We start from the raw sequence: 12,800 nt of genomic DNA on the forward strand, positions 1-12,800 counted from the left end.
GACCGTCTGGGTCACGAGGGGGGGACGATGGGAGAGGTGAGAGAGACGGGGGAAGGCGTGGTGACCTGCGGGAGACTCCGGAGAGTGGAGACCCGGGTGGAGGGTCCACACGTGGGTGGGTGGGTGGGAGAGCGGCGGCGTGCGGGCGGACGCGGTCGGGGGAAGGGGGTGTGGAGAGCGCCACCACGGGGGGGAGGGGGGGGGGGGTGCCGGAGAGCGCCGTGCGGTGGCACTGGGGGAGTGAGGAGGAGGAGGACACGGGCTCAACGCCGCCGGGCGCCTCGCCCACGCGCTTGCGAGCGGGAAGTCGTCGCGTGCCCAGTCAGCAGACGGTCATGCCTGCAGGGGGCGGAGGGCGGAGGGAGGTTAGGTGGCACCACGTGGTGGTGGTGGAGTTTGGCGTAAACTCTCTCGTTAGACACACGAGGATTCGACCCTCCAATAAGGAGGTGTTAGGGGCATTTACTGGCTGGTGCATCACCGCACCCGACTGTGGAGTTTGTAGGTTCTCCCACGTGTGCGAGCGTTTGGGTGTGTGTGAGTGCGCGTGAGATTGAGTGCGAGTGAGCGTGTGCACGAGCTTGTGAACGTGTGAGTGTGCGTGCGAGTGAGTGTGCGTGCGTGCGAGTGCGCGAGTGAGCGTGCCTGTGTGCGAGAGTGTGTGCGAGTGAGCATGCGAGTGAGTGAGCGTGCGAGTGAGTGAGTGCGAGTGAGTGCGAGTATGTGTGCGTGCCTGCGAGTGTGTGTGCAAGTGCGTGTGCGAGTGAGTGTGCCTGCGTGCGTGTGAGTGAGTGTGCATGCGAGTGTGCATGCGAGTGTGCGTGCGAGTGAGTGTGCGAGTGCGTGTGCGCGAGCGTGCGTGAGTGAGTGCGTCCGAGTGAGTGCCTGTGTGAGTGAGTGCGTGCACACACGAGTCCCACGCACCCTCTGTGTCTGTGGGCCGGATGGCGGTGATCTCCTGGCTCGAGTGGGGGCTCAGCGTGTCTCCGCTCAGCAGCGACGAGGAAAGGGACTGCCCAGCCATGAGGCTCATCCCTCCAAACGACTGCACGTGCACCTGCACGCACGCAGGCGCACACACACACACACAAGACAAAGTTCCCCCGTGTAGCCTCAACAGACCGTGCTGTTAGTGAGAGGCACCTACGAAGGCCGGAACGGCACACGACGGGGTGGGTGGCCAGCACCACGCCCGGCCGCCTTTGTCTCCCCAGTGGCGATGTTTACACACCGCACTAGGTACTCATGAGGCAACAGTCCACCACTCACTCACACAGGCATCATTATCGCCCTATCACCAACTCATCCAGTCATTCATTCACGCACCACCCCCAACTCACACAAAGTTCCCCCATATAGCCTCAACAGACCGCAGGGGCAAGTGCTGCTAACGAGAGGCACCTACGAAGGCCGGAACGGCACACGAGGGGTGTGGGTGGCCGGCACCAGTCCCGGCCGCCCGCGTCTCCCTACCGAGGCGTCCTGCGAGTCCTGCACGGTGTAGTCTCCCTACCGAGGCGTCCTGCGAGTCCTGCACGGTGTAGTCTCCCTACTGAGGCGTCCTGCGAGTCCTGCACGGTGTAGTCTCCCTACCGAGGCGTCCTGCGAGTCCTGCACGGTGTAGTCTCCCTACTGAGGCGTCCTGCGAGTCCTGCACGGTGTAGTCTCCCTACCGAGGCGTCCTGCGAGTCCTGCACGGTGTAGTCTCCCTACTGAGGCGTCCTGCGAGTCCTGCACGGTGTAGTCTCCCTACCGAGGCGTCCTGCGAGTCCTGCACGGTGTAGTCTCCCTACTGAGGCGTCCTGCGAGTCCTGCACGGTGTAGTCTCCCTACCGAGGCGTCCTGCGAGTCCTGCACGGTGTAGTCTCCCTACCGAGGCGTCCTGCGAGTCCTGCACGGTGTAGCCGCGCTGCAGGAAGCCGCGCTTGCGCTGCTCCCCGGGCGAGGAGCGCTCCATCGCCACGGCCGCCTGCAGCGCCGCCTTCTGACTCGCCTCCACGTGCAGGTCTACGGGGGGGGGGGGGGTATTAACCAGGGCCCAGGCAACAGGAGGAGGCAGCAGTAGCAGCAGGAGGAGGCAGCAGTAGCAGTAGCAGGAGGCAGCAGCAGGAATTGGGAGGCAGCAGCAGGCAGCAGTAGCTGTAGGAGGCAGCAGCAGGAGGAGGCGGCAGTAGTAGCAGGCAGCAGCAGCAAGAGGAGCGAGGAGGCAGCAGCAGGCAGCATCAGCAGGTAACAGCAGCAGCAGGCAGCAGTAGCTGCAGGAGGCAACAGCAGGCGGCGGCAGCAGCAGCAGGCAGCAGCAGCAGGCAGCAGCAGCAGGCAGTAGCAGCAAGAGGAGCGAAGAAGCAGCAGCAGCAGGCGGCGGCAGCAGCAGCAGCAGGCAGGGGCAGCAGGAGCGTGAGTGTCCTCACCGAGAGCGATGGTGGTGGTGGTGGAGGGGAAGACCTGCAGCAGGCCGTGCGGGGGGAACGTGGCGGGGCCCCGGCACGCGGCGGCGGCGGCGGCGTCACTCTGCGTGGTGGGGAAGGGGACTCGGCCGTGCGGCCCCGGCGGCCCCGGCGGTGGCGGCAGCTGGCTGGGCGAGGCCTGCCCACGACACCCGCACAGAGACCACAGACTCAGGAGGATGCCCCCCCCCACGCGCTGACCACCAGCACAAGCACCACCAGCACCACCAGCACAAGCACCACCACCACCACCAGCACAAGCACCACCACCACCACCACCAGCACAAGCACCACCACCACCACCAGCACAACCACCACCAGCACAATCACCACAACCACCACAACCACCACCACCACCACCACCACCAGCTCACCTCGCACTCCGCATCCACCAGCGCCGCTCCCTCGTCCTCCTCCATCCTCTCCGAGTGATGGAGCCCGACGATGCCCGGGGATGGGGGGGGGCACCCCCCCACGCCCCCCCCAACCCCCTCCCCCTCCGCCCCACCCCCTGCGCCCCGCCCCATCGCCTGCAGGAGGTGAAAGTTCACGGGGGGGGGGCGGCTGCTGCACCGCCCCGACGGCCGAGGCCTGCGACCTCTGGCCCGTCGTCAGGGCCGGCGACGCGGCCTGCTGCTGCTGCTGCTGCAGCAGCACTTGCTGCTGCTGCTGGTGCTGCTGCTGGTGCTGGCTCGGCCCGACGGCGGCGTCCGTGGCGTCCGCCCCGGCCCCCGGAAGCGGGCCCGAGCCCCCGCGTCCCGCCAGCCGCCCCCCCCCCGCCGGCGGCGGCCCCCGCGGGGGGCGGCTGCAGGCGGATGGGCTGCGCGTGCGCCCCGAACGTGTGTCGCGGCGACACCAGGCTCTGCACCAGCATGCTGTTGTACTGCTGCTGGTGGTGCTGGTGGTGGTGCTGCTGGTGGTGGTGGTGGTGGTAGGGGTGCGAGCGGCCAAACTCGGTGGCGATCGGAGAGAGCAGCGCCTGCTGCAGCTGCGAGGGGGCGCTCAGCGCGTACGGCTGCTGCTGCTGCTGCTCGTGCAGGCTCTGCAGATGCTGCTGCTGCTGCTGTTGCAGCAGGTGCTGCTGGTGCTGCTGCTGCTGAAGCAGCTGCTGCTGCTGTTGTTGCAGAAGGTGCTGCGCCTGCTGCTGCTGCTGCAGAAGGTGCTGCTGCTGCTGTTGCTGCTGCAGTAGGTGCTGCTGCTGCTGTTGTTGTTGAAGCAACTGTTGCTGCTGCTGCTGTTGCTGCTGCTGCTGCAGCATCAGCTGATGGTTCTGGAGGAGAACCTCTTTCTGGAGAGCGAACGACTGAGCGAAGGCGGACGGTTGCGGGACCGGGGGGACAGCCTGCTGCTGCTGCTGTTGCTGCTGCTGCTGTTGCTGCTGCTGCTGTTGTTGTTGTTGAACGGCTCGCGAGGTGGTGGGAGGGCTGGGAGGGAAGCTGTAGAGGTGAGGGTGGAGGTGAGTCTGATCGTAACTCAAGGGAGAAAACCTTTGGATTGGGCGACTGGGGGAGACACATACACAGACACACACACACAGAGACAGACACACAGACACCCGCGTGTGTTATTGAGACGTTACCCAACAGACACAACTCAGACCCAGGGATCTGTGTGTGTGTGCGCGTGTCCGACACGACCATCGTGAAGCTACTGAGATGAGGGAGGGAGACACCCAAACACGCAGGCCGAGAATCTACAGCACTGGGTCACACAGCTGCCATGTGCAGCGACGACGGTGTAGTTGCCACCACCGCCACCACCACTGTCACCACAGTCACCACAGTCACCACAGTAACCACAGTAACCACCACCTTGACCCCGGGCATCTCAGCAGTGCCGGGCTCGCCGTGTCGGACGCGGCCAAGATGAAGCCATCTCACCTGCGAGCCTCCGCACTGTCAGCACTCAGCTGCTTCAACAGCGGCTTGTGCTGCTGCTGCTGTTGCTGCTGTTGCTGCTGTTGCTGTGGCAGCTGTAGTGACGCCACCGTTGCGGCCGGGACGGATGTCACCTGCTGCGGAGGCCCAGGGTATGCTGGGAAAAATTAACAAGGTGTGGGAGAAGGGGGTGCGACAAGTGTTTCAAGGGAGCCCCGCAAATTCCTGCGGCGACCGAGAATGGCGACCGGTCCTGTAACCGTCAGGGCCAACGGCCAATCAGAGGCACTCGGAAGTGACGTCACCGGAGCGCGACGACGCCGCCGCCCAGCCCAGCCCGCCCAGCCCGCGACCCTCCCCCCCGCGGTGCTCGTGTCGGCAAGCCCCGCCGGGGGTCCCGGCACGGTCGCCGGTGGCGGCTCGACACGGCCCCCCCCCCCCCCCCCCCCCCCCCCCAGCTCGGTGGTGCCGGTGGGGAAAGGGAATCGGAGAGGAGAGGGAGGGGGCCCCCCCCCCGCCCACACTCACTCTGCGGCTGCATGAGCGGCGTGTGCGCCGACGGGGGGCTGCCCCCCGTGCCGCCAGACGTGAAGGGTGGGGGGCTCGAGGGCTGAGCCGTGTGCAGCTTCAATCTGGTCGCACACACACACGCACACACACACGCACACACACACGCACACACACACGCGTAAAGGTGCGCACACACTCATGCGCGCACACACACACACAAACACGCGTAAAGGTGCGCACACACTCATGCGCGCACACACACACACACACGTGTACACACATTCCCCATATAGCCTGCAACAGAGTGTTGGGGCGAAGTGCTGTTAGTGAGTGGCACCTATGGAGGGGGTGGGTAGCCAAAACCACGCCCGGCCACCTTTGTCTCCCGAGTGACGATGCTTAATGCACCGCTGCAACAGATACTCATTTAAGGCCGAGTCGACCAGGGGGAGACCCTGGAAGGGGTTTAGATATTCTTCACCGATGTTGGCCGCGAGCGGGAATCGAACTCGGGTGGCCAGGTTCCTAGGCTGCGAAATAACCACTGTGCCACCATTCTCCACAACCACATGCGCACACACACACACCTGTGGTGACCCTTCTATCTCCCCGTGTCTCCCTTCTCCACTCCCCGTGTCTCCCCCCGTGTGTCTCCCCCCCCCTCTCCCCCCCTCTACTCCCCGTGTCTCCCTTCTCCACTCCCAGTGTCTCCCCCCCCTCTCTCCGTATCTCCCCCCCTTTCTCCCCATGTGCGTCTCCCCCCGTGTGCGTCTCCCCCCGTGTGCGTCTCCCCCCGTGTGCGTCTCCCCCCGTGCGCGTCTCCCCCCGTGCGCGTCTCCCCCCGTGCGCGTCTCCCCCCGTGCGCGTCTCCCCCCGTGCGCGTCTCCCCCGTGCGCGTCTCCCCCCCGTGTGCGTCTCCCCCCGTGTGCCCCGTGCGTGTCTCCCCCCGTGCGCGTCTCCCCCCGTGCGCGTCTCCCCCCGTGCGCGTCTCCCCCCGTGCGCGTCTCCCCCCGTGCGCGTCTCCCCCCGTGCGCGTCTCCCCCCGTGTGCGTCTCCCCCCGTGCGCGTCTCCCCCCGTGTGCCCCGTGCGTGTCTCCCCCGTGCGTGTCTCCCCCCGTGCGCGTCTCCCCCCGTGTGCGTCTCCCCCCGTGCGTGTCTCCCCCCGTGCGCGTCTCCCCCCGTGCGCGTCTCCCCCCGTGCGCGTCTCCCCCCGTGCGCGTCTCCCCCCGTGCGCGTCTCCCCCCGTGCGCGTCTCCCCCCGTGCGCGTCTCCCCCCGTGTGCCCCGTGCGTGTCTCCCCCCGTGCGCGTCTCCCCCCGTGTGCGTCTCCCCCCGTGCGCGTCTCCCCCCGTGTGCCCCGTGCGTGTCTCCCCCGTGCGTGTCTCCCCCCGTGCGCGTCTCCCCCCGTGTGCCCCGTGCGTGTCTCCCCCCGTGCGCGTCTCCCCCCGTGTGCGTCTCCCCCCGTGCGCGTCTCCCCCCGTGCGCGTCTCCCCCCGTGTGCCCCGTGCGTGTCTCCCCCGTGCGTGTCTCCCCCCGTGCGCGTCTCCCCCCGTGTGTGTCTCCCCCCGTGTGCCCCGTGCGTGTCTCCCCCCGTGCGCGTCTCCCCCCGTGCGCGTCTCCCCCCGTGTGCGCCGAGTACCTCTGCAGCTGGTGAGAGAGGACCGCGGGAACCTCCGGGCCCAGAGCCCCTCCCCCGTGTCCCCCGGCAGGGGACACGGTGATCGGGGGGGGAGGGGCCGGCGGGGGACTTGCCTGGGGGGATCCACAATACTCCTGCCAGGGACACGGGGAGCGTGAGACACGGGGACACGGGGAGAGAGACACGGGGACACGGGGAGAGAGACACGGGGACACGGGGAGCGTGAGACACGGGGACACGGGGAGAGAGACACGGGGACACGGGGAGAGAGACACGGGGACACGGGGAGCGTGAGACACGGGGACACGGGGAGCGTGAGACACGGGGACACGGGGAGAGAGACACGGGGACACGGGGAGTGAGAGACACGGGGAGCGTGAGACACGGGGACACGGGGAGAGAGACACGGGGACACGGGGAGTGAGAGACACGGGGAGCGAGAGACACGGGGAGCGTGAGACACGGGGACACGGGGAGTGAGAGACACGGGGAGCGAGAGACACGGGGACACGGGGAGCGTGAGACACGGGGACACGGGGAGAGAGACACGGGGACACGGGGAGTGAGAGACACGGGGAGCGAGAGACACGGGGACACGGGGAGCGTGAGACACGGGGAGCGAGAGACACGGGGACACGGGGAGCGTGAGACACGGGGAGCGAGAGACACGGGGAGAGTGAGACACGGGGAGAGTGAGACACGGGGACACGGGGAGCGTGAGACATGGGGAGCGAGAGACACGGGGACACGGGGAGTGAGAGACACGGGGAGCGTGAGACATGGGGACACGGGGAGCGTGAGACACGGGGACACGGGGAGAGAGACACGGGGACACGGGGAGTGAGAGACACGGGGAGCGAGAGACACGGGGACACGGGGAGCGTGAGACACGGGGAGCGAGAGACACGGGGAGAGTGAGACACGGGGAGAGTGAGACACGGGGACACGGGGACACGGGGAGCGTGAGACACGGGGAGCGAGAGACACGGGGACACGGGGAGTGAGAGACACGGGGAGCGTGAGACATGGGGACACGGGGAGCGTGAGACACGGGGAGCGAGAGACACGGGGAGCGAGAGACACGGGGAGAGTGAGACACGGGGACACGGGGAGCGTGAGACACGGGGAGCGAGAGACACGGGGACACGGGGAGCGTGAGACACGGGGAGCGAGAGACACGGGGAGAGTGAGACACGGGGACACGGGGAGCGTGAGACACGGGGAGCGAGAGACACGGGGACACGGGGAGAGTGAGACACGGGGAGTGAGAGACACGGGGACACGGGGAGAGTGAGACACGGGGACACGGGGAGCGTGAGACACGGGGAGAGTGAGACACGGGGACACGGGGAGCGTGAGACACGGGGAGTGAGAGACACGGGGACACGGGGAGAGTGAGACACGGGGAGTGAGAGACACGGGGACACGGGGAGAGTGAGACACGGGGACACGGGGAGAGTGAGACACGGGGACACGGGGAGAGTGAGACACGGGGACACGGGGAGCGTGAGACACGGGGAGAGTGAGACACGAGGACACGGGGAGCGTGAGACACGGGGAGTGAGAGACACGGGGACACGGGGAGAGTGAGGCAATGAGGCAATGAGGCACGGGGACGTGGGGTCATGGAGATGGGGTCAGGGGAGACGTGTCGAGTCAGAGACACTGGAACGTGGGGAGGGAGGGAGGGAGAGAGAGAGACATGGGGAGAGAGACAGTGCCACGGGGTCACACAGCACCGTTGCGTTTTAGTCGTCCGAGCGCGTGCGGCATCCACAAGAGGCTTTCGCTCCGTTAGAGAGCGACTCAAATATTAAGTGTCGTGAAACCCGCCACCACGCTTAGATTTTAACTCGATCTAACCCGATTTAAAGCTTTCGTGACTGCAGGGATTCATCTTCTTGGTTCTTTCGCTAAAGTCACGTAGAAGAAAAGTAATAATAAAAATAAAACATAATAAAATAATTATTTTATTATGCTTTTTTTTTTATTACTTCCCTTCTACGTGACTTTACCGAAAGAACCAAGAAGATCGATCTAACCCGCCCAAGAAAAAACCCTATAGCAGACATGGGTCTCGGAGAGGCGACTTCACTCCGACGTGCGAGTGGGCGCATCGGGAGAGCGTTTGTACGACGATGGCGGCGCGGTCGAAGACAACACGGGCACACATTCACCACTCACAACAGCTGTTGTTGTGGGCTTACTCTCCAACACACCGGTGTGGTGTCACACTAGTAACTAGTCATTAATTGGCACGTGTTGTTTACGTGACAAACCTTACTAATTGTTGGGTGGTGGGTTTAACGACGCCACGTTTACGAGATCGAACCCAAAAGACCTCCATTGTGAATAAAACCAAATTATAAAATAACACTGGTCAACAACAAAAAACTTTTTTTCTGGCCTGGACTTTTGCAGCTGTTCTAGACTAATTTCAGGGTGCTGATTCCAAATCTGATCTCAGATTTGCTCCATCACATCTCATTTTTATGCTATCGGCATACCCCATTTTCATTGATTTTACCCGAAATTAACTCTGTCGGTTATGATTGCAAGTTGTTGCGAGTCAGTGACTGCTTTAGTGTTAAAATATGGCGCTGTATTTTTAGGATGGTGTGTTTATAATATCATTTCATGTAGATATCCACATTAATTTAATATTTTTCTTCCGCAGATTTTATTGAAAATGCAATATTTGATATCTCAAAAACCTGATGCGAGACAAAAACTGATGCCAGATTTCGAATCAGCACCCCAAAATTACCTTAAAAGCGTTGGAATACCTCATACCAGAAAAAGGTGTGTTGACCGGTGTAATAAAACGTTCATCCGGCCGCTTGACGCTGGAGCGACAGCAGTTGAACATGACCGAGTGTGCGTGACCGCTCTCATCGGCCGTGTTACGGTGCTACATGTCGAGGTCGCAAACGGGTTTTGATTCCTTACCCGTACCCGGCCGCACCAGGGTCGCAAACAGGTACCCGTACCCGTACCCGGCCGTACCCGTACCCGGCCGGGTATCGGGTAGGGTACGGGTACGAGTAACTGATTGCGACCTCTGGGATGAAGCCATGTTGCAGGCGCGGGTGGGTTGATTCTAGGAACTTGAATTGTGAGAAGAGACAAGACGTTGGGAAACGAGTGGCAAACCGCGACTCACCAGCGACTCACGGCCTACCCATACCCGGCCGCACCAGGGTCGCAAACAGGTACGGGTAGCCGGGTATCGGGTAGGGTACGGGTATCGGGTAGGGTACGGGTATCAGGTGCCCGGTTGTGACCTCTGGCCTGAGCCCCCCCCCGCCCGCGTGAGCCCCCCCCCGCCCGCGTGAGCCCCCCCCGCCCGCGTGAGCCCCCCCCGCCCGCGTGAGCCCCCCCCCGCCCGCGTGAGCCCCCCCCGCGTCACCTGGAGGTGGTGGAACAGCTTGTGCTGGTGCTGAGCCTCCACGAGGCTGCGCTCATCCATGGGCGTGCAGTACCTCTGCTGCAGCTGGTGGCACTCCTACGGAGAATCGTACAATATTAAAAAAAAATACTTAAAAAAAAACAACACGCTTTAATGAGATGTACTGTCTGAGCTGCCCCTCCCCCTGCCCCCTCCCCCCATCGCCCCTCCCCTCCTTCCACATCCCCCGCCCCTCAGCGTGGCTCCCCGAGGCTTGCCGTGACGCAAGGGGCCACGTGGTGATTCACAGCCAACGTGAGTTGAGCGTCGGCAATTAGAGCCGTAAACGTGGACACAATTAGAACCGTAAAAAAGATCGTTTAAAAAAATTTTTTTCAATGATAGAAGATAGTATTGTCATCAGTATGACATAGCTATACCAAGTTTGCAGTCGATACGACATTGGGAAGACGGTTGAAATCGAGTTACAAGATTTGAGGATGCGACAACAGACAGAGCGAGTTAAATAAAAGCGTGTAAAAAAGGCAAAGGTCGCCCGCGTAGCCTTTAAGGGACGCTGGGGCAAGTGTCGTCAGCGAGTGGCGGCACCTACCAAATCTGGCACGGCGCACGAGGGGGCGGGGTGGGCCAACGCCGCGCCGGTTCAGATAATCGTCGTTGGCCGCGAGCGGGAATCGAACCCAGGTCGCCGGGTTCGTAGCGCAGCGCGGCTCACCGCCACACCACCCGCTCCCAACAATGCACCCCCCACACGCCAAATAACCCAACCACCCGTCCACCCAGCGGCACAAGAACGCGACCGCCCACGGTGGGCCCCCCGCGCTCATCACCCCCCGCCCCCCCCACCTGCTGCAGCTGCTTGATGCTGCTGTTGAGCGTGGATCCGCACGAGTGCTGCATCTGCGAGCGGAAGGCCTGCAGGCTGGCGGCGCCGTCGGAGAGGCGGCGCACCGGGGAGTAGCGCTCGGACGGGATGCACAGCGTGTTCGTCTCCTTGTAGCTGGGGCGACGACATCACCATCATCATCATCAACATCACCACCATCATCAACATCAATAACATTACGGGGGAGTAGCGCTCGGACGGGATGCACAGCGTGTTCGTCTCCTTGTAGCTGCGGCGACGACATCACCATCAACATCATCACCCTCACCATCAACATCAATAACATCAACATCATCATCACCATCAACATCATCATCATCACCATCAACATCATCATCATCACCATCAACATCATCATCAACACCATCATCACCATTATCACCATCATCATCATCACCATCAACATCAACATCATCAACACCAACACCATCATCACCATCAACATCAACACCATCATCAACATCAACAACATCACCATCATCGTTATCGTCGTCAATAACATCAACCACAATACAAAAATACGACAGCTGTGCAAAGTTTCGGAAAGGTAGGCAAATCATTGAAATAAATGTAAAAATAAAAAACACTTTTCTTACAATTTTTGAGTAATACGACGTTTCGCTGGTAATTGCATTCAGCATCATCGGGCAATTCGCCAGAATGTTGTGGTTTCACGCTTCAACACACCGGCGGGCTAAAGCAGTGAACTATTTGTCTTTTGTCAACGTGACACTTTCTTACTGATTGGCCGTGTCGGGTGGTGGAGGGTTACGACACATTTATAAATAACGCGACGATCTAAACCCAACAACGTTGATTGTGAACAATAATGGTCGCGAAAGCCTCACACGTGTTAAAATGAGAAATACTCTCAGGTTTTTTCGGTAAAGTCATGTAGGTAAAAATAAATAATAATAAAAATCATAGAACTAATAATAATAATAAAAGCTTCAAATCTAGAACTTGGGATGAGACTTTCAAGAACGTGGCTCTCCCCCCTCCTCCTCCCCCCCTCCGCTCACCGTGAGTGCTGTTGCTGCTGCTCAGGCGACAGCAGCTGGGAGCTGCGCCGCCCGCCCTTGATGGGCTGCTGCGCCAGCTGCCGCTGCAGGTCGGCGGAGACCTCGGCCGCGGGGTTGGCGAGCGCCAGCGTGTGCCGCTTGTTGCTGCCCCGTGCCGCCAGGTACCTGGGCGGGAGAGCCGGCGGGAGAGCGTCACGCGCACGGCAGGGAAGCGCGCGCCCACAGCCGGGCAAACTTGGGCGCGCCGACCGAACCGCGGCGACTAGCGCCACTACACACTGCAGGGCACGACACTCATTCTTGCTTGCTCACCCAACCACACAGAGACTCACCCAACCACTCGCTCAGCCACTCAACCACACACCCAACCGCACACACACACACACACACCCAACCGCACACACACACACACACACACCCAACCGCACACCCACTCACCCAACTGCACACCCACTCACCCAACCGCACACCCACTCACCCAACCGCACACCCACTCACCCAACCGCACACCCACTCACCCAACCGCACACCCACTCACCCAACCGCACATCCACACACCCAACCGCACATCCACACACCCACTCACCCAACCGCACAACAAACAGGACACCCAACCGCACAGCCACTCGCTCAGCCACTCAACCACATACACACTCACCCAACCACACACACACACACACCCCCACACCCAACCACACAGCCAATCACTCAACCACACACACAACCACACTGCAGGTCACCTCACTCCGTTACCACCACCACCACCATCATTATAACCACCATTATAACCACCAGCTTCTTCTCCCCCAAGTCCTACAATAGTAACCTTGCTCTCAATGAACATGCGCTACTCTCTCTGCATGACAGCGTCGACAGCGGTGCTGTTTGTTGCTGCCCACTAACCATTCGGGCCCGTCGGTCCCCTGTGCTCACCAACCGCGTTTATAAAACACGCACAAAGACAAAGCACCCCCGTCTAGGCTTAACAGACTGGTGGGGCAAGTGCTGTTA

General features: G+C 62.0%; 1 protein-coding gene across 1 annotated transcript in view; it reads right to left on the reverse strand.

Moving 5' to 3' along the window:
• Positions 1 to 201: 201 nt before the first annotated feature.
• The window catches only part of LOC144952047 (serine/threonine-protein kinase SIK3-like), a 23,213-nt gene continuing 10,614 nt past the window's right edge, over positions 202 to 12,800 (reverse strand). The window contains 13 exon segments of the mRNA XM_078882439.1: positions 202 to 339; positions 925 to 1,057; positions 1,874 to 2,007; positions 2,412 to 2,586; positions 2,822 to 2,958; positions 3,003 to 3,949; positions 4,328 to 4,481; positions 4,853 to 4,956; positions 6,473 to 6,606; positions 9,882 to 9,977; positions 10,728 to 10,881; positions 11,790 to 11,954; positions 12,693 to 12,712. Coding sequence (XP_078738565.1) covers positions 323 to 339; positions 925 to 1,057; positions 1,874 to 2,007; positions 2,412 to 2,586; positions 2,822 to 2,958; positions 3,003 to 3,949; positions 4,328 to 4,481; positions 4,853 to 4,956; positions 6,473 to 6,606; positions 9,882 to 9,977; positions 10,728 to 10,881; positions 11,790 to 11,954; positions 12,693 to 12,712 — 2,370 coding nt within the window. The 3' untranslated portion in view covers positions 202 to 322.

This window comes from Lampetra fluviatilis, chromosome 65 (genome assembly GCF_964198595.1).
Source record: "Lampetra fluviatilis chromosome 65, kcLamFluv1.1, whole genome shotgun sequence".
Lineage (NCBI taxonomy): Eukaryota > Metazoa > Chordata > Hyperoartia > Petromyzontiformes > Petromyzontidae > Lampetra > Lampetra fluviatilis.